Source organism: Xenopus laevis, chromosome 7L (assembly GCF_017654675.1).
Source record: "Xenopus laevis strain J_2021 chromosome 7L, Xenopus_laevis_v10.1, whole genome shotgun sequence".
NCBI classification, from domain to species: Eukaryota; Metazoa; Chordata; class Amphibia; order Anura; family Pipidae; genus Xenopus; species Xenopus laevis.
In genome coordinates this window covers 136,352,167-136,376,670 of record NC_054383.1, presented here as the reverse complement: position 1 = coordinate 136,376,670, position 24,504 = coordinate 136,352,167, and the positions used below count along the sequence as shown (strand labels likewise).

General features: G+C 46.1%; 1 protein-coding gene across 17 annotated transcripts in view; it reads right to left on the bottom strand.

Annotated features, from left to right (window-relative positions):
* LOC108695960 (E3 ubiquitin-protein ligase UBR4) overlaps positions 1-24,504 on the bottom strand; it is a 112,615-nt gene that overhangs the window by 28,409 nt on the left and 59,702 nt on the right. For 10 of the 17 annotated variants that reach the window (XM_041569848.1, XM_041569851.1, XM_041569849.1 and 7 more), the window contains 22 exons: positions 20,722-20,826; positions 18,423-18,578; positions 17,780-17,948; positions 17,590-17,686; positions 16,455-16,562; positions 16,229-16,345; positions 14,568-14,777; positions 13,055-13,204; positions 12,681-12,908; positions 11,735-11,813; positions 11,421-11,639; positions 11,164-11,332; positions 10,719-10,863; positions 10,411-10,496; positions 10,241-10,328; positions 9,919-10,112; positions 9,584-9,823; positions 4,828-4,966; positions 4,348-4,473; positions 4,135-4,263; positions 3,695-4,038; positions 3,513-3,603 (listed from right to left, as the gene is read on the bottom strand). In XM_041569848.1, the coding sequence (XP_041425782.1) occupies positions 3,513-3,603; positions 3,695-4,038; positions 4,135-4,263; positions 4,348-4,473; positions 4,828-4,966; positions 9,584-9,823; positions 9,919-10,112; positions 10,241-10,328; positions 10,411-10,496; positions 10,719-10,863; positions 11,164-11,332; positions 11,421-11,639; positions 11,735-11,813; positions 12,681-12,908; positions 13,055-13,204; positions 14,568-14,777; positions 16,229-16,345; positions 16,455-16,562; positions 17,590-17,686; positions 17,780-17,948; positions 18,423-18,578; positions 20,722-20,826 (3,389 nt within the window). The remainder of the gene's footprint in view (positions 1-3,512; positions 3,604-3,694; positions 4,039-4,134; positions 4,264-4,347; positions 4,474-4,827; positions 4,967-9,583; positions 9,824-9,918; positions 10,113-10,240; positions 10,329-10,410; positions 10,497-10,718; positions 10,864-11,163; positions 11,333-11,420; positions 11,640-11,734; positions 11,814-12,680; positions 12,909-13,054; positions 13,205-14,567; positions 14,778-16,228; positions 16,346-16,454; positions 16,563-17,589; positions 17,687-17,779; positions 17,949-18,422; positions 18,579-20,721; positions 20,827-24,504) is intronic. The other 7 variants (XM_041569855.1, XM_041569865.1, XM_041569853.1 and 4 more) reach the window with 6 other exon arrangements.

Below are 24,504 nucleotides of genomic sequence, written 5' to 3'. Positions count from 1 at the left end.
TGGACACCCCAGGAATATGAATTGCCGACAATCTTACTCTGTTGGCTTCCGCCCACCCCAATATTGCTTGGGCTTCTGTCAGAGCTGCCTTGCTGCGTGTTCCTCCCTGATGATTTATGTATGCCACTGTGGTGACGTTTTTCTTTGGATGCAAACTGACTTTTCCTGCAGACGGAGAGACCAATGGTCTAGTGCCAGTTTTACGGCCCGTAACTCCAGAATGTTTATGGGTAGTTTGGACTCCTCGAGAGACCATTGACCTTGTGCAGATAGATTGTTCCATGTAGCTCCCCATCCTTTCAGACTGGTGTCCGTGGAAATTACCTCCCAGTCCGGAGTCGCCGAGGATTGCCATGTGGCCAGATTGGTTGTTTTCAGCCACCACTGGAGAGTCTACCTTGTCGTTTGAGACAAATTGAGGGCTTGAGAAAGAGGGCCTCCTTTCCATGACGATAGTATGCTTTCTTGTAAGGCTCGCAGATGAATCTGTGCAAAGGGAACCGCCTCGATGGCCGAGACCATGAGCCCTAACACCTTCATTGCCATATGAACAGTTGGCCTCTAATTGGATAGCAAGGAGTGTACTTGGTGTGTGATCTTGTGTTGTTTGTCTCGTGAGAGACATACCGATTGCGAGATAGTGTTGAATTCCAGACCCAGAAATATCATCTGATGGCTGGGCTGTAAGTTGGATTTTGACCAGTTGATGGTCCAGCCGAAACTCTGCAGCAGCAGGACTGTCTGATTTAGGTCCTGCTTGGCTCTCTCCTCTGATCTGGCCTTCAGGAGGAGATCGTCCAGATAGGGGGTCACTGACACTCCTTGTAGACGTAATGTTGCTGATGTTACCGCCATAAGTTTGGTGAACACTCTTGGTGCTCACGAGATTCCGCACGGTAGTGCTACTAATTGGTAGTGTTGATTCGCGAAAGTGACTCTAAGGTACTGCTGGTGGGGAGTCCAAATTGGTACATGAAGGTATGCATCCTTTATGTCTAGGGACATCATCAGCTGGCCCTGTTCCATTCCTCGGATCACTGACCGTAGGGTTTCCATCTTGAAGCGAATGGCTCGTAACAACTTGTTTAACTGCTTGAGATCCAACACTGGTCTGAAGGACCCATAGGGCCGTCTTTCTTTGGTACTATAAACAGATTGGAGTAAAACCCCAAGAATCTCTCCGGCCGTGGTACTGGTACAATTACTTCATTTGCTCCATTTTTGAAATGCAATGCAAGAAGGCTTGTGCCATTTGTAGGTGAGATGGAACTCTGGACATCAAAAATTTTCAAGGGGGTAGGTTTGTGAAGTCGAGGTGGTAGCCTTCTGTGATTATTTCGTTGACCCATATGTGCTGGGTCCACTCCTCCCGGAATCGTAGTAACTTGCCCCCTATCTGTTCCAGCGATTCTGGAGGCGGTGGCCCATCAGGCAGTGGTAGACTTGTCTCCTGCATGCTTGTTGTAGGTTTTGTTATTCTTCCATGTGTTACGACTCTTATCGTTGGACTTGTTACGAAAGTGTGAGCGCTGAGGTGGACTGGTTTTTGGAGTATATCGTCCACTTTGGCCACAAATTTTTTTTTTCGTGTCTGGCTGATCCCGCCAACCTGCTTTTCGCTTGGGGAAGAAAAGTACGTTTCCCTCCGGTTGCCTGTGAGATTATTTTCTCAAGTTCCTTGCCAAAAAACCGTTGACCCTTGAAGGGTAGCGATGTCAATGATTTCTTGGAACTAAGATCAGCTGGCCAGTTTTTAAGCCATAAGGTTCTTTGTGCCGCTATGGATAAGGCTGAAGTCTGGGCTGTAATTTGGGAGGTATCGAGGGAGGTGTCACACAGATAAGGCGATGCCTCTGCGATTGACTGTGCTGTAGTTAATAGATCAGTTCTGGGTACTGCCCAGAAACCCAAGCGGATGCCAAACTAGGCCTTAATGTTGAGCCAGCAGAGGAGTAAATGGCTCGTAGAAACCCTTCCAAACGCCTGTCTGAAGGGTCTTTAAAAGCTGCTGAATCAGTCACTGGAAGGGTAGTAGACTTTGACAGCCTGGAAACCGGGCATCCACCGCTGGAGGATTAGTTCACTTATCCACGAGTTCTTTAGGAAAGGGGTAGGATTTGGAAAATTTCTTTGTAGCTTAGAACTTTTGCTCTGGGATGTTCCATTCATCTTGCATTATCTCCAGCAGCTGTTCATTCGATGGAAATAATTTTGTGGATTTATGTTGACTTTTAAACAATTGTGGTGTTTCCGCTTGTTGCTTTGGTGTTTGTGAGATATTAAGTACTTCCAGAACTCCTTTAATGATTTTTTCTATATCATGTTGGGAATCGCGGTCTCTCTCACCATCCTGATTTTCCTCTTCCGAGGAATCATCTGAAGATGGAATTTCACCCTCTGACTGGGAAGATACCTGTTCTGCCGACGACTCAACGGGGGAAGTGTGCACTAATTTGTCCTCCTTAGCGTCATCTGTGCACTTGCTGGAAGGCTTCTGGTTAAACTTTGCCAACGCCTTTCCTAAATGGTCAGCAATAGCGGGTAGACCCTGCAGAGTGGCCAGGGACTGGGAAAGCTGGACTGCCCAGAGGGGGGGGGGGTCAGTCGGTCTTGTGCCCGACTGGGCCCTGGTTCCTGAGGTAGATTTTCTGCACTGGTGTTCTCGGTCTGTGCCACTGTAGGAATTCCTAAAGGAAGTCCCCCTGCTGCAGACTGCTCCGCTGCAGCTTGTCAGACCTCTGTGCTAACGCCGTGGACAAAATGGCAACTCATATGCGTTCCAGCGCAAGTGGGATCCAGAATGAAAAACAGGGACATCGCTCAGAGTCCCGCCCCTCCTTCTAGTGCTCGCACCAAGGTATTGGGCTTCTGGCCTCTCAGGTCTAGCTATTGCGCCTTATGCGCATTGACTCTGGAGTGCCGGTTGGTCTTGAGAGAGAGGGAGCAGCAGGGATTTATTCCCCCTGTTTCCACACGTTGACAGAGAAACAGAGTGAGTGACACAGGGAGGGGGGAGTGTTGGGGGGTACTGCTGAAGGCTGGGGCCACAGTAGCATAGGGGTTACTAGTGGGTACCCACGTACTTACCCAAGGGTATGTTCACATGGCCAGACCTTCTGCTGACCGAGTGGAAGACAGGCACTGTCTGGGTGGTCGTTATAGACCTCTGGCTATATAATGACCCCAGTGAATATTCCATGGTGGGGGCTAACCGTAAGGATGCAGGCAGCCCTGCTCCTGGTGTCACCCCGGGTGCCAGCCTCAGCTGGCCGAAGAATGCATTTCCCCATAAGGAAAGTCCATCCTCCTGGTAGCAGGACACATGAAAAACTGATTGATGAGCACTGTGCGTGGGGTTAAGCCAAGTATGGCACACCTCTTAATTATTATCAAGTGACCTGCCTCCTGGAGGTTGGAGCTTAACTCCATAGTTCCCCTAAGACGACAGAGAAACTGTATTTTCTCAGATAAGCAGCCAGTAGATACACAGAGTGAAATATTAATGCAATTACCAGGTCTGGATTGGCCCAGTGGCCTTTGAGAGCGGTGGACACTTTCCCTATGATTAGATCATTCATTTGCTGTGTGGCTTCTGGATTGTCCCTGTGAATAGAACCATTAATGATTAGACTTGTATAGAGATTGAACTACAACAAGAAACAGACATTCAAGAGTCACTGAGGTCCACTCATACCTGGTGAGAAGGCACATGACCTGCCGCACCTCATCCCGCATGGTGGCAGGCCCACGTCGCAGGTTATAGTCAAACAGTTCCCGGATGAGCCCTTGTGATACCAGGATGTGTCTGATTGTACTGTTAGTGGCCAGGGCACGGAGTAATGTAATACAGTGTTCGGTCACGGCCGAGGCACATCCGTAGCACTTCGTAGAGGAGGTGTGACCACAGCCCAACACTGAAAGGGATCTGTACTGGCTGGCAGTGAAGGTGGGCTGCACTGTGGTGCGGGAAGATTTAGTGGCTGCTTCTCTTTGCTGAAGGTCGTACTCCAGCAGCTCCTTCCGAGAGGCAAAGACTTTCTGGAACGGTATAAACAATGGACAAGATGTAAATGAGCAAATGGACACAAATCTTCTTCAGGCTTGAGAATAACTCACAGATACAATAACGGATACCTGAATGATCTTGGAGAGCTCATCAAAAGAATTCTTGCAGTCTCCGCAGTATTCCTGGGCCAGCTGTAAGATGTATCTGTTCACACTGGCAGATGTAGAACTTATGCTTCCGGCATTGGCAGCGTCATCCTGTAAAGTAAAAATCATGGAGATTGTTACTGCAGCGAAGGGCCACATAGAATGGGCACGGTGCAGCTTTGTAAAGAAAATTACCTGAGGCTTCTCTGGTGCAGCTTCATTTACTTTGCAGAGCAAATTCTCCAGCTGGGGTCTGTGACCCATCAACTGGTGGTACACACGGTCAGCTTTGTCCAGCAGAGTGTTGATATTGGTCACAGCCTGAAGTGGTGAATGTAAATAAGAAAAGATTGTGACATCTGCATTTGATAAATATCTGTAGAAATAAGTCAAACCCACTGGATTTGCTGTGTTTTTACTTGAAAACTTTTCACCAGTCATCCAACTGGCTTTCCCAATTCAGAATAACTCCGCTTCAGTAATTCTGAATTGAGAAAGCCAGTTGGATGACTGGTGAAACATCTTCAAGTAAAAACACAGCAAATCCAGGTGATTTGACTTATTTCTACAGAGATATCATGACCTTGATGAATGAGAATCGTCACAAACAGAAAGAGTGCAGAGAGGCAGGCGAGGGGTAGAACTGACACTTTAATCAGTATGTAAAAAACCTACTTTCTTCCGATCTTCTTCATTTTCAATGGGGTCCACCGCACAGCAGGGTCTGGCGTACAGCATGAAATCAAACCGGGCGTACTTGCAGAAGCCGCAGGCGTTGCACAGGAAAGGATCCTTTTCGTCGTAGTTAATGGATCTAAGAAGAAAAGGAGATTTTGTGTATTCACCGTTAAATCTCTTTCTCTTCTGTCTCTTGGGGGACACAGGGACAGTGGGGGTACAGCTAGTAAAACTAGTAGTAAAAAGGGCAACTGACTCCTCCCCTACTGGTTATACCCCCAGCAGGCGGAGCTTAGGTCAGTTTGCACCAAAGTCAACAGGATATAATGTATGTAAATGTAAGTAAATATAACTCATAACAGTATCATGTTTGACGGCAGTGAGAGCCTCAATCCAGGGAGGGAAGCCCTGTGTCCCCCAAGAGACTGAAAAGCAAGAGATTTAAAAGTGAGTACACAAAATCTCCTTTTCTCCAAGTCATCTTGGGGGGACACAGGGACAGTGGGGACGTACCAAAGCTGTCCCCTGAATTCCCGGGTGGGAGATTGAGGCCTATGTAGAGGAACCCACCGCGGCCTGAAGCACCTTTCTGTAAAAGCGAGTGTCAGAAGCCGCAAAGGTATCGAAATGATAGAATTTTTAAAAGGAATGAACAGACGTCCATGTTGCCAATTTGCATAGCTGTTCAGCTGATGTTTGTTTCCTGAACGTCCAGGACGTACTCACACGTGGAATGGGCTGTGACTCTGCTTGGTGGGGTCCGGCCCCATGCGGTGTATGCTTTCTGAATGGCTTGCTTGATCCAGCGGGATATGGACTGTTTGGTAGCCGGTGCACCCTGCCATGGTCCTGAGGGAATGACCAGTAGAGAGTCAGATTTTCGTATGTCTTGAACTCTGTGGAGGTAGAACTTTAGAGCCCTTACCGGGTCTAGGGTGTGCAAGTCCCTTTCTTTCTTCGCTGGAGAGGAACAGAAGGAAGGGACAACAATTTATGGATATAGATGAAGCTTTGAAACCACCTTCGGTAGGAAGGATGGAATAGTATGAAGGGTTGCTCTGTCATGTTGGTCCCATCTCGCAGTAGCGATTGCTAGTAGAAAAACGGTTTTCCAAGTGAGGAACTGCAGAGACACAGAGCCTAGTGGTTCGAAAGGTGGATGTTGAAGTGCACGTAGAACCAGAGTGAGGTCCCAGAGAGGGGGAGGAGCCCTTATTGGGGAGCCACGTGAGCTCTGATACTGATAGCGCTGAAATCTGAGGGAACCTAGGGACAAGCCCATTGAGAGACCTTCTTGCAGGAACTCCAGAACATTGGGTATGGATAGTACCCTGAACTTGACACCAACGGAGGTACGTGGACCAAACTCTGTTGTAGGCCCTGGCTGAAACCGGCTTTCGGGCTGCACACATTGTGTGTTCCACAGCCTTGGAGAATCCCTTCTGGATTAGAATTTGGGTCTCAAGAGACACGCTGTCAAGTTGAGGTATGTCAGATTTGGATGTCGACCTGAGTGAGAAGGTCCGGGAGTGGAGGCAGAGGCCATGGTTCTTCGATGGAGAGGTTGAGAAGATCTGTGAACCACGCTCGTCAAGGCCACCTTGGTGCTATCAGTATGAGGGTGGTCTGTTCCCGTTGTAACTTTCTGATGGTTCTGGGGATGAGTGGTAGGGGTGGGAAGGCATACACCAGTCTGACGGGCCAGGTGCATCGGCCTTTATGGCCATTGGATCTCTGTATCTGGCAGATTTCTGTTCTGCCTAGTTGCCATCAGGTCTACCTCTGGAGTTCGCCACCTCTGAGTTATCTTTTGTAAGATTTTGTCCTTCAGTGACCACTCGCCTGGGTCTAGGGACTGTTGGCTGAGGAAGTCTGCTTCAAAGTTTAACAGACCTGGAATGTAAATGGCTGACAGTTGGACTCGCTGTGTTTCGGCCCAGTGGAAGATACGTTTCTCATTGAGTGCTCCCCTGCTTCTTGTACTGCCTTGGTGGTTGATGTAAGCCACCGCAGTGGAGTTGTCGAACTGTACCTTTACTGCTTGACCTGCCAGGTCTTGCTCCCAGTGAAGTAGACCTAGGCGAATTGCTCGGATTTTGAGCAGGTTGATCTGTAACTTCTTTTTGTTCAGATTCCATTTCCCCTGGGCTGACCTGCCCTCAAGGACTGCCCCCCAGCCGAATAGACTCTCATCCGGTGTCAGGATGCGCCAGTGAGGTTCCCCTAAACTAGGGATGCACCGAATCCAGGATTCGGTTTGGGATTCGGCCAAATCCTTCTGCCCATCCGAACCAAATCCGAATTTGCATATGCAAATTAGGGGCTGGGAGGGAAAGCACAGGACTTTTTGTCAAAAAACAAGGAAGTAAAAAATGTTTTCCCCTTCCCACCCCTAATTTGCATATGCAAATTAGGGGTCGGATTCCGTTCGGTATTCGGCCGAATCTTTCTCAAAGGATTCGGGGGTTCGGCCGAATCAAAAATAGTGGATTCGGTGCATCCCTACCTTAGACATTTTCCCATGGGGAGATGAGTGGACTGTAACCATCACAGAAGGGAGAACAGAGTTTGTCAGGACAGCAGGATCTCTTGTAGTAAGGATTTGCTTCTCCAAGTGTTGAGTATGTTCCACTGGAGATCCCTAAGGTGGAATTGGGCGAACGGTACTGCTTCTATAGTAGAGACCATGACTCCATTGGGGCTCCTGGAGGGATGACGCCTTGATCAATAAATCGTCCAGATAGGGAGTGATGGAAATTCCTTCGTTGCGAATCATTGCTGTGGCAGCCACCGTGATTTTTGTAAAGACTTGAGGAGCCGATGAGAGGCCAAATGGAAGGCTTGTGGATTGGTAATAGAGATTTTGGAATACAAAGCGCAAATACTTCTGATGCGGAGGGAAAATGGGAACATGTAGGTAAACGTCCTTTATGTAGAGAGACATAAGGAATTGCCCTGGTGACATCGCTGCGATGACAGACCGAAGGGATTCCATCTTGAATTTTCGTGGGCGAATTAATTTGTTAAATTCTTTTAAGTCTAGGATGGGGCGGACTGAGCAGTCTTTCTTGGGAACTACGAAGAGGGACGAGGTCGATTACCTCTGCAAGAAGAAGTTGGAAATTACTCCTTGAAAGGCTGTGCATTTGGTAAGTTCATGGGGGGAGTCTTGACATGAAGAACTGGTGCGGGGGGAGAGACAAGAACTCTAGGTGGTATCCTCGAGTGACAACCTCGTGAATCCAGGCGTCTGGAATATTGACGTTGGAAAATTTGTTTAATCTCCCCCCTATCAACGCTGGACCCGGAGGCAGAGATAGCGGTGCTGTGAGACAAAGGCACAAACTCCGCTTCTGCACTAGATCTGTTAATAGTGGAGCCGCTCTTCCCTCCCTGTTTGTATTGATTTTCCCCTGTAGGCTGCCACTAAGGAGCAGTGAGGTGAGGGAGGGAGAGGGATAGGCTTCCACTAGGGAGAATTGCAGCTGTTCTTCTAGAAGGCATACAGCCTGTCCCATCGCTGCCCTACCGTGTGGGATAAGGAGGGAGCAGGGAAGGGTGAGATGAGGGAGCTCCCAGTGGGACTTACCTGCACTGGATAACCACTCTCCCTTGTCAGTCTGCCGGCCAGCCTGGTCTCCTCCTGCAATTGAAAGGAGAATGAATATGGCTGGGTGGTCTGTGCACAGCACCTGGGACCCCGGGGACAGTCCCACGTAGGAGGATGTTAATGAGCTCCTTTACGCAGTGTAAAGGTTCAAAACAGCCCCTGGTGTCAGCAAAAACTGACTGGAGAAAAACTTTCCGTCCTGACCTCCTGAGGACACAACTAAAACTGACCTAAGCCCCGCCTGCTGGGGGTATAGCCAGTAGGGGAGGAGTCAGTTGCCTTTTTTGTAGTGGTGTCCTGCCTCCTAGTTGTACTAGCTATACCCCACTATCCCTGTGTCCCCCAAGATGACTTGGAGAAAGGATGGTTATCCATAGTAGATACTACTGACATAGACAAATGTCCATCAAATTCAACTTTCCAACCATTTTCTATCTACTCCATAACAAACAAGGGAAAGTTGTGCTCACCACTAAATTTTAGTGCAATGAAACTGTGACCACAAAATTCATAGACAAATACAAGAGTCCTCTGCACTCAACCCTCATTATCAATATGTTTAAGACATTGAGACATTTTGTGCATACAGCTACCAATAATCTATAGTTATACAGGAGCAGTGACCAGCTCCATGTTGTAGTTCCGACCCATCCCAGCTATAGTCAGGTGATCCCACTGGTGTCCAATAAAAGGGCAACCAAGTTTGGGAGTTTTAACCTTGAAAGCAGCAAGTTAATTGCAAGTAAAGCTTAGTCCCTGTGTAAAATGTATAATGAATCAATTGGATTCTTAAAAAAATCAGATGAAAGTTGAGTGTAGGAACTGGCCACACCGGGGATGACTTTGATGTATTAAATATATTGCAATATATGGACAAACAATCCCCTGGGTAAAGAATTTTTTAGGACTCAAGGCAAAAAATGTCTCAATGTCCTAAATATATTTTCTATCTAGTCCTCTGGGGGACACAAACACTAAGACACTAATTCTGGATCAGACCCTTTTAACCCCTTTGCCACCATTATAGACTGAGCTCACAACAAAGAATTAACTAACTGTTCCAGCCAATAATCCATTTTCAGCAATGTCTTGCTTCTGGGACAGTTACAAACACTGTGGGAAGCTCGTGGCTTCCATTCTTACCTGCATTTGTGACACTGGTACACATTTTCCCCACAGTTGCCACAGACTCCGGGATTTGCGGGTACAGAGGCGCTGCAACGAGGACACTGAAGGGTCTCGGAGGAGGCCTGATAATTCTCATAGAAGTCGGCAAACTCGATCATCAAGTTGGATGCCACAATAGGCAGTGGAAGGTCGATCTTTACCTCGGTTTGTCCAGGGGTCAGTTGCACTTTCTTAGCCTTGTGCCAGCGGGCAGGCCTGCGACATTAGGAATTGTTAGGATTGTTAGCAAACAAATACCCAAGCGTTCCCATGGGAAGCAGAAATGCATTACAAGGGAAAGTGCCACATACTTGTTTTTAAGCTCAACAATAGCCTGTACGGTGCGATTGTTATAGTACAGGTTGATGGTTCGCACCATCTTGGTCCGTTTAAGGTCTCCAATCTTCACAGTCACTTTGCTGATAGTGTGGCTACCAATGAGTTTAACCACCTGCTGGGTTGTAGTGTAGCGGGTGTCCACCTTTATGGAGGAAAGCTTGATGTTCTGCCAAGAAGAAACAATGGATTATAGCGAGAAGTTGATGCTGATGCCAATAGCTCTCCATAGGAAATTCACTGGCTGCCACACACACAGAAAAACAAGGATATTGATGTAAAGTCAAGGATACTTACACACAGAGGAACTTCTGGGTTATTACACACCAGGCATGGGTCACTTTCCAAATAATAACCATCAAATTCTACCAGACCAGAAAGGGTGCTGAACAGAAAACACATCTGTGATTTAACTGTGACAGGGAATAAAATGAAATGTAATAAAAACAGCTGAACATAAGACTTACTTGTAAATGTTTGAGTTCGGGTGGTTGGTCAGGATGTGGTTTTGTGTTCGCAAGATTTCCACAGCCTTCTGGGAGTATTCCTTGAACTGAAATAAGAATGAACATGTTGGATATTAATTTCGGGATACACATTTTATTTTCTGTACACTGATCTACATCAGTGGAAGCTACCATATGGTTTCCCCTGAAGGAAGCAGAGTATGAAATTATTATCTTACTGTTCAAATCATTCCATCATTCTTAATGTCTATTTCCATGTGACTGCACTGGGCGCAGGAAGAATATATTTTAGTTGGTCAGGCACTTACCTTCTTCTCACTTTGAGGGGTCTTCAGTGAAAAGTATCCAAGCAGATCTACGAACTGGGCAGCTTTGCGTCCGTAAGCTGGGAGTTCAGGCCAAATGGACCACATAAGATCTAGTAACAATTCTTGCTGGGACTTGTTAGAGTTTCTGGGTAAGAGGAAAAGTAGCAGTCAGTATTCACAGTTTCCAGTGGAAGAACACAGGCATTTTGATAATCTGTACATATTGGTTACACAGTATTCCTGGGTAAAGGAAAAACCAGCATAAAGAGCTAAGAATTGAGCCTGCTAGAACACAGAGGAGGCAGTAACTTGCTCACCTGTAGATATGGAGAGCTAAGCAGTAGGCCTGCTAGAACACAGAGGAGATAGTAACTTGCTCATTTGTAGATATGGAGAGCTAAGCAGTGAGCCTGCTATAACACAGAGGAGGTAGTAACTTGCTCACCTGTAGATATGGAGAGCTAAGCAGTGGGCCTGCCAGCGCACAGCAGAAGCATTTGATTCTAGTAGGAAGCATCGCAAGAACTGGATAAGTGTCTCCTTGTCTGCATATTTATTAAGCTGATTGACCAGGGCGGTGCAGAGCTGCTCCTCTTGGCTGTTGGAACTTTCTCCTGCAATATGAGACAAAATATTTGGAATGTTGGCTTTGCTCTAGGATCAAAATCAACTGCAATCAACTTTCTATTCCATAGTCTTCACCTTCTTTCTCTTTCTCCTTATCCTCCTTTTTGCTCTTCTTAGTGGATGACTTGGTCTGGGAACCGGTTGGGCCAGAGGAAGGTTGAGCGTTGGAACTGGAGAATGACGATGCAGAGAGAACTTTACTGCCACACAGAGCACAGGAGAGAAGCTGCAGCAGCACCGGAGAAACCCCTTCATCCACCAGGAAACTGACTTGAAGCAAGAAGTACAGGACCGCTGAAGGGAAACAACATGGTTCAGTCATTATTCTTTGACCACGAGGCATCAGGTAATATATCAGGTCTTAATATCAAACGCAGGAAATCGCTTACAATCATCCTTGATGCAAAATTTTTGCCAGTTGACAGTTCTCTGGGACGCGATCTCCGCACACGCTTTGAGATGTTCCATCTGAAACACAAACAGCTCTCAGAACGTTTGACATGTCAGATTGTTTTCATTTTTGTAATGTTTCTGTGTAATAGGGGCCCTTTTTTATTCCCTGGGGCACAAGTGCTAGAGCTATAATAGGTGCAAGAGCCCCATCAGACTCAGGAGGTGCAGCCAAGCCCTGTCATTACTGTCAGAATGATGCACAAGTTAGGACTAGGGGGTAGGAGGCACGCCTCCCCTCACCAATATAGTTCTGACAAACATTTATAAAGACTGGTCAAATTTGCACTTACTAATCCATGGCAACCAAAGAGATATGTGCTTTTATTGTTCAATCTTCAGAGGAAGCTGCCTGTTATTCTGAAGACCCCTACCCATTTCATTTCACCCCATGGTTGGTGAAACAGGGAGGGGCCGGTGGGATGGCATACAAATCGTTTCAGATTTCACTAGGAAACTTCGGCCGACTTCATTCGTATGCCATCCCGCTGCCGATTCGTATTCTTGCTGGAGGGAAGGTATCTCGGGGAGATTAGTCGCCCTGAGCAGAAAAGGTTTGTCACTGGGTGACTAATCTCCCCGTCTGCCACCACACTTAAAGCTGGAACTTTACTGCAAAAGGCACCAGGATATATGGGTCTGGTACTTTGAGTAGGAAAATGATAGAGGCATTCCCTGAGGACTGAGCAGTGTGAATCCTAGGGTAGAAAAACACTTGTCTGCTGAAACAGTCTCAATAAGCACACAGGGTGTTGTCTTCTCTGACGTCCAATAGACAAACTCGCAGGAGTGCAAGCAGGAACAAAACATTATTCTGTAGTTATAAAGGGGGACCCAAAAAAAAAGAAAAATACAGCAAAGAATCAGGAATACTAAAACACTTACCAAATTAATGAGTGTGTCGTATTGTAATGCAGATCCTGAACTGGCAGTGACTACACCGGCACGCAGGAAAATTCCATGTTCCTCCAATAGTTTTTTTATACTTTTGACGTGGGAATCGAGCGTGTGCAAGTCCCTCAGCTGACGATATTTCTCTTTGGAGCCGCAGATGAAGAGGAGGAGTTTGCGCACTTGTCGTCGAACGAATGGAGTCTGTTGAATCATCAGGTACTGCGCAAGAGAAGGGTTAAATTAGCACAGAGCTTGGAAAATGCAAACGATTCATCACAAATCAACATTGAAGCACCAACGCTTGACATAAAACATGAGTACTGGCATGAATATAACAAAGAACTGGGAATGTTAGAGCTACTTACCTCTGACAGGAAGTAAAACCAGGAGTGATCAAACACAGGAGGTGGGATTCTGGAACTGGTATCGGCAATTTTCTTAATTTGGTAGGGAAGGCGTAGAACCATCTCAGTCAGCAGCTGGGTATAGGCCTGGAAAACATCAGCAGCGTGGCCCTGCAAAGGAAAAGACAACTGGTCTAGAGAAAATAAATTCACAAGATACAAAGCTATTGTATTGCAATAACAAATCTCCCAACAGCTGGACAAACCCGTCTCACAACTGCCAGCTTTTAAAAATCAAAAGTTTATAAAATTAGCATTATAACAGATTAAAAGTTAGTACATACTGACCCCATATGATCCACCTTCCGCGTTTCGTACCCTCCGGTAGTTAATCATCGGTTTTTATGCCAGTATTCCCTTAGTCCCAAAATTTTAAAACAGTGTAATCCCAATAATTTTAATTTAAAACCAATCAGAAAGGTTTATCCTCTTTATTTTGATCCTACTATTTCCAGGGTACTAGTACTGTCCCCTGTATCATGTATAAACAATTATAACTCCTATAACACTTCTATAGTAACATATGGAAACCAGCCCTTTGTTATATTTTATAAACAACTTGTAATAAATAAGTCAATAATACAGTTAATACAGTCAGTATAATATTACGCGGTGCAATTGAAAATGTTAAAATATCACATCATTATAGTCTTCATAAAACCAATTTTACTCCCATATACTTCCTATTTCCATTCTAAGTGTCTCATTTATCTCACACGTGGGCATCATAGATATTGATATAAGTATACATATAGGTAACCCTATCAGGACTGAACTCCATGGCCTTTAAGTGTAATATGTAATGTGAAACTCATAGTTTAAAGGACCAGTCACATAATTTTTTATTTTTTTTAAATTGTTAGTACATAGAACAAAAAACAAAAAAAACAAATGAAACTTTCAAATCACTAAGTCTTTATTAAGAAATAACTTACCGAAACTCCAATTGTGCTCCTCTTTATAAAAGGCAATCCAGCAATCCATTGTGAGGCGCTTGATTTCTCCTCCTTGCTTTCCTTATAGGAGATAGCCAGGGAGGAGATATCAAGCGCCGCATGATGGATTGTCACCATGTCACCTTTTCTAAAGAGGAGCGCAAGCGGAGTTTCGGTAAGTTATTTCTTAATAAAGACTTAGCGATTTAAAAGTTTCATTTGTCTTTCAGTTTTTTTTTTTATATATACCAATGAATTTTTTTCTAAAAAAAATTGATGTTACTGATCCTTTAACCCCAAGGGCAGTGTTTGTAAAGGTAAAATCCAGAATACCTCCCTCCTTGCCAGAAGGCTCATACAATCGCCTCCTCTAACTCCTAATCTCACTCTTTCTATCCCTTGAACTGAAAAGTAGGGGGTGTCCCCACCATTACACTGTGCAAAATGTCTAGTAACATTGCTCTTCTTATTTGCCCGTGAATTTCTAATTTGACTCAAATGTTCTCTTATCCTTTCCTTATCCTTAAAAGCGGACGCACCTTAACATACTGGCGCAGGAAAAAGGGGCTCATGTCAGGAGGGGAGGAAGTGGTGTGGGGCTTCAGGAGTTGGCTGGTAGCCACGGGCTCCTCATCACTCTGCTGGCTCTTCCAGTAATCAAGGAGAGACTTGAGCACATGTAAGCAGTAATCCACAGCTCCGGAGCTCAGCAGGGCAGTTGCAGTCGCACTAGAGATCAGCGACGAGGACTTCAGAGAAAGAAAGATGAATGAGTGATTGTCTGTTGTGTTCCACGAGTTTTCATTATAATTAACCTTTCTTAAAGGGGGCTGTTCATCTTCCAAACACTTTTTTCAGTTCAATTGTTTTCAGATTGTTCCCCAGAAATAGACTTTTTTAATTACTTTCCATTTTTTATTTTTTACTGCTTAAAGTTTAAAGGGCAACTCCATAAAAACTTAACAAGCTTTTTAAAAAGTAAACAAACATAATTTCAAGCAACTTTGCAATATATATCATTTAAAAAAAATGCAGACTTTTCATGATTTTTAATGGTTTCTGACAGTAAGCCTAGCCCCCTGCTAGGCATTAATTAACACTTTATAAAAAAAAAAAACAGGTAACTGTGATGGGTATATTAGGGGTTTCTGTGTTATTTTGCCTCTTTATCAAATTTTGGTTTGGAACCCAGAGTTCCCCTTTAATGTTCTTGTCTCTGGTGTTTGAGTTGGGCAGTAGTGATGTGCAGGTCGGGATTTTCCCGACCCGCACCCGACCGTAACCCGCCCTCCCACATCTGACTTCTGCGTTGCTTTTATAGACTCGCACCCACCCGCCCTGCCGATGACGTCACAAAAGGGGCGGGACGAGCAGTCGCAGCGTCTATAAAAGATGAACCCTAAATCTGGAAGCCGGCATTTGATGGTGGTGGGCGGGGAGAGCAGGGAAAGAGCTCAACCCGCACCCCTGAGGAAGAGTGCGAGGTCAGCCTGAACCCGCCAGATCGGGCCGGCCCGCACATCACTATCCGGCAGCTCAGTAATTCAAGCGCAAACTCTAAACTGTTACAATTTTACAACATTTAGTTGATCCATTTCTCAGCCGCATCTCTGGAGTATTAGTAACTATTGTATCAAGTCTAACAGCTGCCTGTAATGGAACCCAGGGATTCTGCTCAGCAAGGACAAAGATAAGAAATGGATCAACTAAATGTATCAATTTAGAACAGTTTCCAGTGTCGGCGACCCCCCTCCCCAGAGCTGCTTTATAAAGGTGAGAAATGAAAGTTTACACTTCAATATTAGAAAAATGGTCACACATAGAAAATAGAAAGTACTTGGGAAAAGTCTTTATTTCTAGGGAACTGTCTGAAAAAAGTGTTAGAAGGTGAACAACCCCTTTAAAAGGACTATAAACTGCTTATGTATCCCCACCCTCTGCACATACAGATGGAAGGTAGAAATCGGGTGACCCCAACCTTCTCAGAGGAAGTGTCAGGGTAACCTAACCACCTGTATAGTGGAAGTGGGCATGTCACCCCACACTCTGCATACGGAAGTGGGAATCAGTGACTGTGTAGTGACCCCACTCTCTGGGAGGACATAGTCATGTGATCCCACCTTCTGTATGCGGCCATGGTCATGTAACCCCACCTTTTGCATTCAGCCCTAGGAGGAAAGTAGAGATATGAATCATTTACTTCACAGATGGAGGATTTGGAGCCAGATTTTGTTCTGGACATGAAGACGCTGAGCAGCCTCATGATGACCAAGTGAACCTCGTTAAGCGTTGTGCGTTCATTCTTCTTGGACACATCCTGGGACAGGGGGTTAAACAGATTGCAGACATATTAGGCTCTGTAGAGATGGGTAATAACTGAGCATCACAGTGAGATTTCCATGTATGTCAGCCACAGGGCTTGTTACCTTTTTGTCCAGGCCAAGCTCTGCAATCAACTGGGACAATAGGTTATCCAATGCACCTTTATCCTTCTCCTCCTCCCCATCAAGATCTGCTGTCAGCATCAGTAGCACCTGAGTAATAAGACACAGACAGCATCAGCTATAGGTGCCCTTTCCTCTCTCTTGACCACCCACCCCGGCTTGAGATTAAACATATGCCTTGGGGCAGCCATTCAAGCAGATGATACTCAATAGATAGATAAGTTCTGAAGAATCCTATTGTATAATACATCACTTATCTGCTTTGTGTTCTGTGCCTTTTCCCTATTTTCAGCTTTGAATGGCTGCCCCCATGGCTACACAGCAGCTTGTTTATATAAACTATAGTAGTACTTATCTGTTATCTACTGTGTATCCTGTGCTTGAATGGCTGCCCCCATGGCTACACAGCAGCTTGTTTATATAAACTATAGTAGTACTTATCTGTTATCTACTGTGTATCCTGTGCCTGAATGGCTGCCCCCATGGCTACACAGCAGCTTGTTTATATAAACTATAGTAGTACTTATCTGTTATCTACTGTGTATCCTGTGATTGAATGGCTGTCCCCATGGCTACACAGCAGCTTGTTTATATAAACTATAGTAGTACTTATCTGTTATCTACTGTGTATCCTGTGCTTGAATGGCTGTCCCCGTGGCAACACAGCAGCTTGTTTATATAAACTATAGTAGCGTTTCTGAAGCAAACACACCAGTTGTACCAATGCAGCACAACAGTTGAGTAAGTTTTCATTATTTTACACATTTTTTGGTGTTATTGTTCCTTTAACCACACTGGGTTCAGATGAGCTGTATGTCACACCTCCTCTGCACTCTCTCGCTTCTTGTGTCTTTCCCCTACACCCCAAAGTTTATTATCTGCATACCTTTCCCTTGCAGCTATATAGACCTGTTTGAACTCTCCTACTTCCTTTATGTTCTTCCTCAGGGACAACTTTAGCCTCACATCAGGAGACAGCTAGAAAACATCCTCACAAACTTGATCACCCCTAATACCCCAAAAAATTGCACTGTCACTTAAAATGCCGACTGCTAGTACCGGTGGCTATATAAGGCTCAGTAAAGTTAAATGGGTGTATTGTTTGCCTTTGTATTACCTGCATGTATGGGATGGCACGGACCCCTCCGACCCCTCGTAGACTAGGCAGCGACTGAAGCAAGCGTTCCAGCAGCATAAGGCGCACCATGTGGAGTCTGAAAATGGCATAAAAATCGGTGAATTATGAAGTAACCAAAGTCTGAATTGTACTTGTCAGATGTTACTGTAGCCTTACAACTAAAGCCAACCTGTTGCTGGTATGAGTGTCACCCTCTGTCTCCCCTTCTCCATCAGAGCCGTCGCCCTCATGTTGGCCAGTAGTAGTGCTGATTGCTCCAGTGCTGGAACTGATGCTTCCCGGGCCTGTAGGGTGCCCTTCAACTGTGGTGTCACCATAAGCGCTGCTTCGTCCTGAGACTAGAACAAAAAGGAGAAGGGTGGCAAAACCAAGAACGGACGTGCAGATTTCCACTATATTAAATAGTGCCCCCCCCCCCCCCACATTATAAGAAAATTGGTGGCCAGGGCCCCTTAAACGTCCATTCCTTCCCGAAGTCAGCAACTCTCAAAAAGATGGGGCGCCCGGCTAATCAAGTAAGTGTGGCGTGGCCGGGGCCCCCTTACCCTCGGGGCCCCCTACAACTCTCCCCCCTGTCCCCCCATGATGGCTGCCCTGCCCACAGCACTCCCTTGGGCAATCAATTTTCAAAGCCCTGTCAGTATCACTTTAACTAAAACATAAAAACATGGATTTGGAGCTACCGCTTTTATAATGGTCACATCCTCTCTAGTCCCTCAAGCAACTTCAGTCTGCTTCCCACTGATCTCAAATTCAAGCCTTACACTATAATGGCTGTGGCCCTTTTCATGACGGACACAAGACAGACGTACCACTATGCTCACCAGCCACCGAGTCGACTGCACTGCCACCGCTTTCTGAGCCCACGCTGCCTCCATGATCCGCTGGAGAAGTGCGTAGATTGGAACCGTCTGTTGCTGCGGTGCTTCCTTCATCGTCTGAGGCTGGAGCTACAAGCATGAGGAGAGCTGTTACAGGTAAAAACACAGTCTCTAACTAACACGTCAGTGGGATGCAGACCCCCAACAAGCAGGACATGTAGCCCCCTGCTACAGAATATATGATCACTATTTTCCAGAAGCATGTGACCTCCCAGCTATAGGCCTGAAAGCATGCAACCAACAGAAACTTTGGGGACAGTTAAAGGGGAACTATCGCAAAAATGAAAATTTTATATAAGCTTCCTCATACTGAAATAAGAAACTTTCTAAACACAATCAATTAAAAATTCTGTACCGTTTCTGAAATAATCAAGTTTATCTTCACTATCCCTCTCTCAGCATCTGTTTCTCTTCATTCTCTCTTCATGCAGCAGTTGGGTGTCAGATATTCACTGACAGTTAGATCCAATATATCTAATAGGGGGCTCCATTTCCTAGCAGATGAATTAGAGCTCACTCAAATAACTGATTCCAGTAGAAACAAAATCTAACAAAATAACTGCCTTTTGCACAAATCCTGCATGTAGAGAGACATGATGTCTGGTGATTTTAATAGTGAGCTCTAAGCTTTTAAACAGCTGGATTTCAGCATAGAAAATGGCATTTATTCATAACTGTGATGGGTATATAATGGGTTTCTATGTTATGTGCGTCTCTATCAAATTTTGGTTTGGAAGCTGGAGTTTCCCTTTAAAGGGGAAGTAAAGTCTAAAATAGAATAAGCTAGAAATGCTGTATTTTGTATACTAAACATGAACTTACTGCACCACAAGCCTAATCAAACAAATGATTTATGCTTTCAAAGTTGGCTACAGGGGGTCACCATCTTGTAACTTTGTTATACATCTTTGAAAGACCAAGACTGTGCACATGCTCAGTGTGATCTGGGCTGCTTAGGGATTATCATAAATGATCAAACCAGCACAAGTCAAATCATATCTGCCAGAAGCCGATACAACAAGACTGATTAATAATCAGAATATACAGACTGCACTGGGTCCTGTGTTGTCATGTAATCTAATGTGGATTTTATAGTTTTTGTATTGTTTAATATAAACTTTCTCCAACTCTGCAGAACCAGTGGCTGCAGCAAAATAATCCTCCAAATAGAATCCCAGTTTATCTGTTTAAATCTGGCTCCACGATCTTTGTCCCTGCAGCTGGAGTTGGAAACAGTAAAGGGGATGTAAAGGCAAATATAAAATCCAATACAAATCTCTACACAGTCGCCGACTGCTCTACAGGGAAACAAACAAAGCTGCTTGAGTTCTGCATGGCTGGGAAGTAAGGCGGGGGCTCCCCCTGCTGTACATAAGTATGATTGTTTCCCCGCAGAGCAGTTAGGGACCGTCTGACAATTCCTATCCAAAGCAGTAAATGAAGGGAGAATTTCACTGCATACAGTCAGGTTTCTTATAAAAACGGTACACATTTTTTAATTAAAGTATATTGGAGATGGGTTTCCTTTTCATTAAAGAAAGTAAAAATGGGATATTATTTGTTTGCCTTTACATGCCCTTTAAGTACAAGCAAATGAAGCAATACCCCTCAAGCAGATGCAAGAAAATAACTTAAGCATCACCAAATGAGAGGGTTCCCTGTGATATAGCCATTGTGAGTTGAAAGGCAGTTTACAGAGTAATACGGTGTATGGATTTACATTAATTCTAAGGCTATGGGCACACATACAGCTGCATACTTTTGCAGGCTGAGAGAAGCAGATCCGCTCAGTGCCCCAGTTCCATTGATTTGAATTCCATCAGCATGTGTGCGGTCAAACTCAGCGGACCTGAAGCCTAGGTCAGTTTTTGGGTTGACCTGAGCCCGTGTGTGAATGCACACAGATTGAATTCAAATCAATGGAGCTGGGGCACTGAGCAGATCTGCTTCTCTCAGCCTGACATCAGCCTGTGTGCCCATAGCCTAAGCTTTTTCATATACACACCACCCCATTTTTATAAATGGCAGTAGGTACAGACCTGATGTACAAAGTCCCTGCTGAATAAAGCTAGGCCCAAACACCATGGAGTAATCAGAACCAACTTGAAAACTAGCTGGAGCTTTTATAAAAGTGCCCACAGAAATGCAAATGTATTTGATCTGTGCACAGCAATAACACAACAGCAGCTTATGAACATGATGGGCGTCCTCAGGACTGAGCTGCATATACCTGATGCAGTGGTGTCTGATAAGGTTCCTGCATCCAAGGAAGAGGAGCTCGGAGCCTGCCCAGAGAGCCCTAAACTCTGTAGCCCTAGGGCGCTGCTGCTGCTCCCTGTGAAGAGAACAGAAAATACTACAAAATATGTGATCTGCTCCCATATCACACAGATGTAAAGCACAACAGCCAATAAGATGTTAGTGTTCACCATACTAACTTGTTAAAAATAGAGGTTGCTATTACTTACAAGGCTGGGCAAACACATGTATGTATGCAAATGTCTGAGAGGGAGGAAAGCTCAGAGTTTGCCTCTTGTAGTCCATTGATTATAAAAAATATATAGATATACATCCTTGATAAAGGCCCTAATGTGGGCCGAAACGTTGGACACGTGAGTGATGTTGAAATAAACCTTTTTTCTGATTGAAGATTTGGTGTGCTGGTCCATTTTATATATATATATATATATATATATATATATATATATATATATATATATATATATATATATATATATATATATATATATATATATATATATATATATATATATATATATATATATATATGTATATATATTTATATATATATATATATATATATATATAAGGAGATTTTGTGTACTCACCGTTAAATCCTTTTCTCTTCAGTCACTTGGGGGACACAGGGACAATGGGTATAGCTAGTACCATTAGGAGGCAGGACACAACTACAAAAAAGACAACTGGCTCCTCCCCCACTGGCTATACCCCCAGCAGGCTAGAGAAGAGCTCAGTTTGTACCAAAGTCAACAGGATATGACATAACGCAATGTAACTTTTCAAAAAAGCCAATAACTGCTAACGAGAGAAAAAACGGTTAACTTGTCTGACGGAAGTGAAAACCTCATCCCAGGGAGGGAAGCCCTGTGTCCCCCAAGTGACTGAAGAGAAAAGGATTTAACGGTGAGTACACAAAATCTCCTTTTCTCAAAGTCAGCTTGGGGGACACAGGGACAATGGGGACGTTCCAAAGCTGTCCCCGAACAATCGGGTGGGCAACAAGAGGCTTATGTGGTATCAGCCACAGCGGCCTGAAGCACTTTTCTGCCAAAGTGAGTGTCAGATGCCGCAAAGGTGTCAAAATGGTAGAATTTTGCGAATGAATGGACCGAGGTCCAAGTCGCCGCCTTGCAAAGCTGGGCAGTCGAAGCCTGATTTCTGAAGGCCCAGGACGTACTCACACCCCTGGTGGAATGGGCAGTGACCCTGGACGGAGGCGTTCGACCTCGGGCTTTGTATGCTCCTTGAATAGCTTGTTTGACCCAGCGAGAAATGGATTGCTTGGTGGCGGCTGCTCCGCGCCGCGAACCTGAGGGAAGTACCAGCAGGGAATCCGACTTGCGGAAGTCTTGAACTCTGAAGAGGTAAAACTTTAAGGCCCGCACTGGGTCCAGAGTGTGCAGCGCCCGTTCCTTGTGATTTGCTGGAGACGGGCAGAAGGAAGGAACCACGATCTCTTGGTTAATATGAAAATCCGAGACCACCTTAGGCAGGAAGGACGGGATGGTACGAAGGACCGCTTTGTCGTGATGGAAGACGAGGTAAGGTGACTTGTAGGAAAGAGCGCTAAGCTCAGAAACCCGTCGTGCAGTAGCAATAGCCAGGAGGAAGACTGTTTTCCAGGTCAGGAACTGAATGGACACCGACCCCAGAGGCTCAAACGGAGGAAGTTGAAGGGCCTTGAGCACTAAAGTGAGATCCCAGGTGGGCGCCGGAGCCCTGACAGGTGGAGCTACGTGAGCCACTCCTTGCATGAAGGTCTTGACGTCGGGAATCAGGGCAAGTTTTTTCTGGAAAAGCACTGATAAGGCCGAGATTTGAGACTTGAGGGAACCCAAGGACAGTCCCAGAGAGAGGCCATCCTGCAGGAACTCCAGAAGGGCTGGCAGAGAGAACCGCTCGAAGTTAATCTTGTGAGTGAGACACCATTGACGGTAGGTAGACCAGAGCCTGTGATAGGCCCTGGCTGAAACTGGCTTCCGAGCCGCACACATAGTGCGTGCCACTGCTGGAGAGAACCCCTTTTTAATCAGAATCTTGGTCTCAAGAGCCACGCCGTCAAGTTGAGGTAAGCCGGGTTCGGGTGCAGGATTGGACCCTGAGTGAGAAGGTCTGGGAGAGGAGGCAGTGGCCACGGGTCTGCGACGGAGAGGTTGAGAAGGTCGGTGAACCATGCTCGTCGAGGCCACCTCGGTGCTATGAGGATGAGTGTGGACCGTTCCCTTTGGAGTTTTCTGATCGTCCTGGGAATGAGAGGAGTCGGTGGAAAAGCATACGCCAGATGAAAGGGCCATGGGGCCGTCAGAGCATCCACCGCTAGGGCTAATGGGTCTCTGTAACGAGCCAGGAAGGCTGGAACCTTTCTGTTGAGCCTTGTCGCCATGAGATCCACCTCTGGAATGCCCCATCTTGAAGTTATTTCTTGAAACACCTCGTCGTTCAGGGACCACTCGCCCGGGTCGAGAGACTGCCTGCTTAGGAAGTCGGCTTCCCAGTTCAGGAGACCCGGAATGAAGATGGCGGACAGTTGTACGCTGTGAGCCTCGGCCCAGTGGAATATGATCTTTATCTCGCTTAGAGCCGCCCTGCTCCTTGTGCCGCCCTGGTGGTTGATGTAGGCCACCGCCGTGGAGTTGTCCGACTGTATTTTGACCGCCTGCCCCGCGAGGTCCTGCTGCCAATGGATGAGGCCTAGGCGAATGGCGCGGATCTCGAGCAGATTGATCTGCAACTTCTTTTCGGTGAGATTCCACTGTCCCTGGGCTGACTTGCCTTCGAGCACGGCTCCCCAGCCGAAGAGGCTTGCATCGGTCGTGAGGATGCGCCAACTGGGGTCCCCGAGGCGTTTCCCCCTGGAGAGGTGAGAGGAGTTGAGCCACCACAGAAGGGACGTCCGGGTTTGAGGAGAGAGGAGGATCTCCTGAAGTAAGGACTTCCTCCTCCAGGTGCTGAGGATGTTCCACTGGAGTTCCCGGAGGTGAAACTGTGCGAAGGGGACTGCTTCTATGGTGGAAACCATGACGCCCAGTACCTTCATGCAGAACCGCACGGGATGCCGGGGCTTCTGCAGGAGTGATCGAACCAACGCTTGGAGATGGAAGATCTTCTCCTGAGGGAGAGAGATCCTCTGGGTGAGCGTGTCGAAGTTCATGCCCAGAAAGTTCATGGATTGACAGGGGATTAAGGAGGATTTTTGCAGGTTGAGAACCCAACCCAAGTCCCGGAGCTTGTCCATGGAGATCTGGAGTGAGCGCTGGGCCTCCTGGGGGGAGGAAGCTTTGATTAGAAGGTCGTCCAGGTACGGGGTGATGGAGACCCCCTCGTTGCGAATCAGTGCGGTGGCAGCCGCCATAATCTTCGTGAAGACCCGGGGGGCGGACGTGAGACCAAAGGGCAGACTTGTAAACTGGTAGTGGGAGCTTTGGAATGCAAAGCGTAAGAATCTCTGATGAGGAGGGAAAATGGGAACATGCAGGTAGGCGTCTTTGATGTCGAGAGACATTAGGAATTGCCCTGGGGACATCGCCGCGATGACAGATCGGAGGGATTCCATCTTGAATTTTCGCGGACGAATGAGCTTGTTCAGTTCCTTGAGATCTAGGATCGGCCGGACGGAGCCGTCCTTTTTGGGAACAATAAACAGGTTTGAGTAGTAACCCCTGAAGTGTTCGTCCGGGGGGACAGGAGTAATCACTCCCGCCGTGAGAAGATTGGAGATGGCCCCCTGAAAGGCTGCACGCTTGCCTGATTC